The sequence below is a fragment of the Pyrus communis genome, chromosome 15, assembly GCF_963583255.1.
Source record: "Pyrus communis chromosome 15, drPyrComm1.1, whole genome shotgun sequence".
NCBI lineage: Eukaryota > Viridiplantae > Streptophyta > Magnoliopsida > Rosales > Rosaceae > Pyrus > Pyrus communis.
This window is the reverse complement of record NC_084817.1, coordinates 17493077-17500432: the sequence shown is the minus strand read 5'-3', so window position 1 is coordinate 17500432 and position 7356 is coordinate 17493077. Positions and strand designations below refer to the sequence as shown.

Below are 7356 nucleotides of genomic sequence, written 5' to 3'. Positions count from 1 at the left end.
GCATAACTGATGAAAAATATCATTAAATCGATCGAAATGCTTCAGTCATTCGCATTGCTTTTGCATTCAAATATAGCATGGTGAGGGAGAGTGCAATGGTGCATGCATGCTTCTAAACAAGGGGAAACACGATTGCGTGTGGAGCACGACTGGAAGACATCTGAAAGCTTCTAGGGTTTCACCCAGATGATATTCCAAGAGTATTTTGTTCATCCGATCAACCAGTCTGTACTTCTTTGAATCAAAGTTGAGACCGAGACAACTAAACATGTTTCCACAAATTTATCCATCTCTTAGAGAAGAAACAAGTCTTTGCTGATTCCTCAATATTCAACCGAGAAATAATGGCAATTAGAATTCATCAGGTAGCTCACTGATCCGATCCTCCTCCATTGCAGTTTTACGCTCTTCTTATTTGCAAGAGTAATGTTCGGAAAATTAAAAGGACATGAAAGTTGATGATTGGTTTATTACTTAAGTATTGATAAACATGCTCATTTATGCTTGTGACACATCATTTAATTTGCAAATTTTGTTTCTCTAGCATTACCCTATTGCAGCTTTCTTTTCAAAACCCTAGCGAAGAAAACACCAATAGAAATGAACACGTTTATCAAATCATAATCGTATTATCAACTTCCTTATCTACAAGTTTATTTCCCTAACATTATCCTTCATTTGATTGGGCTTATGGGGTCCGCTAAAGGGCTCTACATGCGTCGGAGGTGGACTTGGTCAATGTCTATACTTTGGACCTCGTAATTTTGATTGTCGTGATTTAAACTTTTGTTTTTTTTCACTCGTTTCGTTTAATGATCATTTCACCATTAATTAATAGAAATTTAAAAACTAAAAGAAAAATAATTATCAAATGACCCTAATTATTACAATGTATTTTCCTTTTTGAAACCTAGACAATTGGTTTCAATACTCAACAAAAAAGTCAAACTAAAAACTAAACATTGAAGTCAAACTTTGAAAACTAAGGAGTCTTTTCATCATCATTTCGATTTTCATTCTTAATTTTTCTTATGAAAGTGAAAACTTATTTAATAACTACTTTTAATTTTCAGTTTAAGAAAAAATGAATGCTGAAAAGAAAAAAAATCTAAAAACTTAATGTCAAATTTTGAAAACCATTTTGTTTTCACTTTTTGAAAAACTAAAAACTAATTTCTAGAGTTTTAAATATTAGGTTGTCAATTTTCGATTTTGTTTTTTTTGATTTTTTTTAACTAAAAGTAATTATCAAATAAGTTTTTAAACTCCAAATTTTTTCTAAACAAACTGAAAAACAATAGCTTTCGGTTTTTATTTTTAAAAACTTAAAGGTTAAAAGTTGTTATCAACAAGTTTTTAATAAATAAAAAAAAGTGAAAACTGGAAAAAAATTACTAAAAAAATAAATATGAAAAATAGGACGCGCTCTGAGAGGTGAATTAAATTTTAATATTTACGAAGTTAATTAACTTTTTTGGTTAATTAACGTTGGATGCTGTGTTCTTTTATCAGATAATCAATTCGTGCATCGGCTCCATCACAATCAATTTGCAATTGGCCTTGGAAGTAAAAGCACTCTGCTCTCCAGCTCTCTCCCCCTCTCTCTCTCATCATCGCCGCGGGCTGAGGTTTTGGAGCCATCGGACGGAAGAGAATGGAGAACGCCGACGTGTTCTTAGGACTGCACGACTTTCTGGAACGCATGCGTCAACCGTCGGCCGCCGATTTCGTCAAGTCCATAAAGAGGTGAAACGAATTTTTAAGATTCCGATCGTTCATTTCATTGCTTGTTGATGTAGTGATGATCTCTAATTACTGTAGTTGAGAATTGAGTGTTAACAAAGATGTGTTGTGTTTGTTTTGCATTGAATTGAATTGGATTGGATTGGATTGGATTGGACTGGATTGCAGTTTCATAGTGTCGTTTACGAACAATGCTCCTGATCCGGAGAGGGACAGCGCTGCAGTGCAGGACTTCTTTTCCCGGATGGAAATTGATTTCAGGGCTCATCCACTTTGGGCGGGCTGTTCAGAGGAGGAGCTCGACAGTGCCGGCGAAGTGAGTTTCAACTTTGAGCTTGAATTTGACATTGAATTTTACACCCTTGTTCGATTTTACGAGTCCAACTATTTGCATTGTCGTTTTGCTTGCTATAAAGTGTTTTGGCTAACAATTTGTGTTAATATATGTATGATTTGTTGATGTTGTTGGTACTTTTTCGTTTGTGGGTTTTTGTTAAATGCAGGGACTGGAGAAGTATGTTATGACAAAGTTGTTTCCTCGCGTATTTGCTTCGCTTCCAGATGATGTAAAACTTGATGAGCAACTGTATGAGAAGATGGCTTTAGTACAACAGTTTATTCGGCCGGAAAATTTGGATATCAAGCCCACCTTTCAAAATGAGACTTCATGGCTGGTGAGTAGAGGACTACCCATATGAAATATGTATAAATGAAGCGTCCTTGTATGCTCATGGCATTAATATATAATACACATATCAAACAGGGGTAATTTGTTTGAGGTCACAAAATATTTCAACATTAGGATTGAATTAATCAACATTTTGGGTTTTAAAGATAGCTCAATGAAGAGAAATTTTAGCAAATGGTATTAACCTTAGATGGAGAGGAAGATTCTTTATTCCAATCTATACTAGAAAATAAATAGAAGATTGACCTCTGCCGAAATACGAAATTGTTTGTTGACCTAAACCAAATTTCCTATATTAGATATGCACGAATGAGGTACATTATATAAAGATATGGTCATGGATCTTAATCGAGATGTATTGATTTGCATATGAGCCGTCTATATTTGTTATAGGTCCTTGTTCAAGGGCCTTCTCGGAGAAAACCTACACACATGTTGACAGGTATTAAAAAAGAAATAGTCATGATGATCGGAGGTTTTCCAACGTAGGCAGTAGTTTTTATAGCTCAGACAAATACCTAATTGAAAGAATCATAAAATAGAGATCACTTCCCCCTTTACAGTTCTTCCGAGGTGTGTGAACTGACTGTCTCTCCATGTGTGGGGTAATTAATGTGTCTCGGTCTCTCTAATTTGTAATTCAACTTTGTTTTTCTTAGGGCCCATTTGATTACCATGTCATTTTTTCTGCTAGAGATAGAGGGAAAGTATACGTGAGAAATTGGAATGGAGAAGGATGTAGGGAGGTGGTGGAAGGAAGGACGGAGAAACGAAGGAGATAGTATGAAAACAGTAACTTCAATCTGAAATTAACTTAAAACTGTCTCCCAGTTTTTTGTTTTAGTTTTCATTTTGTGTTAATCCATAGCACAGAAAATGATAAATAAAACTGAAACGAAATGGTTATCAAACAGCCCTTAGGTTTTTATTATTTTCCTGAGAATGTGCATGGGGCATTGTTCAATCATAATTTATTGTTTCCGACTTCTGTGTATTTCGACTTAATTATTTGTTTGATACCTCTCAAAAATCCTTACCCTGGCTCTTTTTTTATTTTTTATTTTTATTTTTTTATTTATTTTATTTTTTAATCTTCGCAGCTTGCACAAAAAGAACTGCAAAAGATCAATATGTATAAGGCACCGAGGGATAAGCTTGTGTGTATCCTCAATTGTTGCAAGGTTATCAATAACTTGCTGATGAATGCTTCTGTTGCTTCCAATGAGAATCCCCCTGGAGCTGATGAATTTCTTCCAGTCCTAATTTATGTTACTTTAAAGGTATGACTAACTTTTATCATGGCTTGAAGTATTTGATTAAACATTTACCTTTGATGCAATACATATGATCTTTGATTTTAAGTAAATTTTTGAATTATTGTTCCCCCTAGAGGTGGGTTGTGCTCTTCAGTTGAAGAAGGCAACAAAGTATGTCAGGTTTACAAAGTTGCTTTATTGTATCGATGCGATGCAGGCAAACCCTCCACAACTGCACTCAAATTTATTGTATATACAAAGGTACAGGCGACAATCTCGATTAGTTGGTGAGGCATCCTATTTTTTCACAAATATGCTCTCCGTTGAGTCCTTCATCTCGAATATTGATGCAAACGCTATTTCACTGGATGAATCTGAGTATGACAAGAACATGGAAACTGCTCGAGCACTTCTTTCAGGACTTTCAACTGATTTGGATGGTCAGTATACTCAAAGCAGTCCATTTGCAGGATATGTACATAGATCAGAATCTATGGAAACCAGACATCAACCTCCAAATGCCAACAAGGACCCAGCAGCACAGTCCAAATCTTCAGAAACAAAATCCCGAGGGAAGAAGATACCTAATGCAAAGGATAACTCACCCTATTCAAAAATTCCATATCTTTCGGATTTGGAGAATAAGGGTGCAGCAGTCCTTGTAAACAACGATCAGGTGGGCCAGGTTTTCCAGGAGTATCCATACTTGTTTGCGAATGTTGGGGACCTAAGCATCAATGATGTAGAGGACCTTCTTAATAATTACAAGCAACTTGCATTCAAATATGTTTGTCTTTCCAAAGGGTTAGGCGTTGCTGCTCCATCTCTTCCTTACAATTTGCATACAGAGTTCCACCAGCATACTGAAACGGTAAAGCAACAGGAACGCTCTAGAGCTGTAGAGCAGAATAATGAGATGTCAAATGACACTGATAAGGAGGATGATGGATTAAAGGAGCCCTTTATTGATGTCGAAAATTTGGAATCTAGATTGTCACAGGATCAAGCCGCTGCACCACAGAATGGTTCACATGAGGAGTCCTCTCAGTAGCAGCTGTACCAGGACATGTATTTTGCAGGAGTATGTTGAATTTCCAGTGCAATCGCCACCATCAGGGATCCATTTCTCCTTTTTCCTATTGCAGATGGAATATCGTCTTGGTTGGCGATGAGCTCTATCATTGTCCATTCTCACCACGTAATTGTCAATATTCTAGGTAGAAATGAGGGGCTACAAATTTGTTTGGGAATGCATCAAATTGCATTTATATGAAGATGGAAAAATATGAAACTCTCAGCAGACCCAGGTGCAACAGTGTATGCTTGGAGGCACTCGTAATCTCACACACGTAGCTGTAGAATGATCCTGAGCCACAGGCATGCTGGAGACAATCAAATGTGATTTTCACCGTAGTTGCACCATTCTATCCCTCATTAACGAGCAGAATGTATGTTCTAACTTCGAAATTCCTCTGTTCTTTTATCTGTAATGCCACACTATTCTGCACAAAGTTCTCGTGATGTTACTGCAATTGTATGTGGTTTCTTCGTTTTTGCATTCTACTGCTATCGTCGTTCTAGTTCGGCTGCACCAGGAGTTTAGTGTATGATGTATCTAGCTATGGCTTGATATTGTAGCTTATTCACACTTCACAGTGGTAAAAATTAATTTCGAGTGAGACTTTCATGTGCTCAACGCTTGTGAAAAATGTTAATCATGTAGCAAAAGTACTCGGTATTCTGAGTCGATAGAAGTTGAATTTTCCATGTCCGACGTCGCTATCATCTCTGGTTGGCATGCTATGCTATTGTATGATTGTTTGACATTTTCATAAGAGCAGTGCTGTTCATCAGTTGGTTTGCAAGGATGACTTGATGCATGTGGGGCCAACCACACGTCGAACAGCTAGGAGCTGGCGTGCGCATATGCGATTGATCGTAGCAAATGTAATCAATACTCTGAATCGAAAATAAGTTTGAATTAGGGTGTACGCAATCATCTCTGGATGGGATGCTATGGTATGCTGTAGGTTTGACATTTTCATAATAGCATTGCTATGTCACTTGGTAGCGGGGTGACTCTACTCTCTTCTCTCCCCACCTGCCCTCCGGCCCCCCTTGGAAACCAAACCAAACCAACAGCAATTAGGAAGTTGAGAACATGGATTGGATTTTCTGATGTAAGATGTAATCTAGTCATATTTTTCACGTGCTGGTTTGTGCTAATAAAAGGCCGTACATATTGACTTATTACCACAAGATGACTCAAAGGAAACAAACCCTTGGCAAAGAGCTATATTATTAATAAATTATATAAAGGTGTCGGTATTACTTGGAGTGGAGTTACGATATTTAAACTCTTTTTTTTTTTTCAAAAATACGACCGAGATGGGATATTTAAACAATATATATATACATGTTTGCTTTTTAATATGCGTTTTGTGTCACTTTAATTTGTTTAGTGTCAATTTAAATCATAGACAACTATTGTTAATAGAAATAAACAAGGAAAAGATAAAAGTTTTGGAACTTATTGTATTGTGTGATTCCTTGTTACTTTCCTTTTGTAAATTGTCCGATGGCCTTCATGTCATGCCTCCAATTCAATAATACAGATCATAAGATAAGGTACTTTGAAGTCGATGTTTCTAAAGAACAAATTAATTTATATAACTTTTAGTTTGTGAAACCAGGAAAACCAACAAACACAAACAAATCAAAAGCTTCCAAACCCTACTGAATATTGATCGGTTAGTTCCTTATTTCAGAGAATGACTTATATGTAATTGTATCGTCATATTCTAATAAAATAAAAATATGTGCAAAATTTTATCTTTGGTTTCACTGGCAAACGTCACGTAATAATATACTCGTATCACATAAATTATTCTCCTGTTTCCTGTTTGATTTGTGAATAGCCCGGCAAGCCGGCCAACTCGAAACAGATCACCTCCCTTCTTGTGCATCACACCCCACTACATAAAATATTACATAATATTTTGAGACAGCCTTCAATTATACTGAATTTTTCAAACTGGGGGTCTAAGATCTTCATATTATAAAGATTCACGACACAGAGATTTGAATTATATATATATATATATATATATATATATATATTATAATTCATTTTAATACATTTACTTCACCGAATCTGAAGTTTTTGGTGAATACATGTATTTTTGTTGGAATGTTGATATATAACTAAATGAATGTTTAGGGGTAAAGTACAAAAAATTACATCAACTATCGGTGTCACGACACTTTCATACCTTATATTTTAAAATTGACAATGTCATACCTCATATTTAGAATTTGGTCCAATGTTATACTTTTCGTTACTTGGCTGTTTACTTTTCAGTTAAATACTAACGTGGCTTGATTCGGAGCCCACTTTGTATTAAAAATCATTAAAATATTATTAAAAACTAAAACAAATTTATTTAATATTTTTTAAATATTAAATAATAATAAAAAGTAAAAAAACAAAGAAAATAACCCTCAGTTCCCTCCCCCTCCCCCCTCCTCTCTCTTCTCCCTATCTTCATCTTCTTCCCCCCACTTGCAAACCCCAAAAAAAAAAAAAAAAAAAATTCCAGTTTGGCTTCCCCCCTCCCTACCCCTCTTCTCCCTCCTACAACCCACACACCCCAGCGCCCCCCCCCCCCC

At 35.9% G+C, this 7356-nt stretch overlaps 1 protein-coding gene across 1 annotated transcript; it reads left to right on the top strand.

Moving 5' to 3' along the window:
- Positions 1–1520: 1520 nt before the first annotated feature.
- On the top strand, positions 1521–5278 carry LOC137718154 (vacuolar protein sorting-associated protein 9A-like). Its single transcript, XM_068457656.1, has 5 exons — positions 1521–1746; positions 1912–2059; positions 2247–2417; positions 3532–3711; positions 3905–5278. Exons 1-5 carry the CDS (start codon positions 1655–1657, stop codon positions 4736–4738), a joined length of 1425 nt encoding a protein of 474 aa, XP_068313757.1. The 5' UTR covers positions 1521–1654; the 3' UTR covers positions 4739–5278.
- The last annotated feature ends 2078 nt before the right edge of the window (positions 5279–7356 follow it).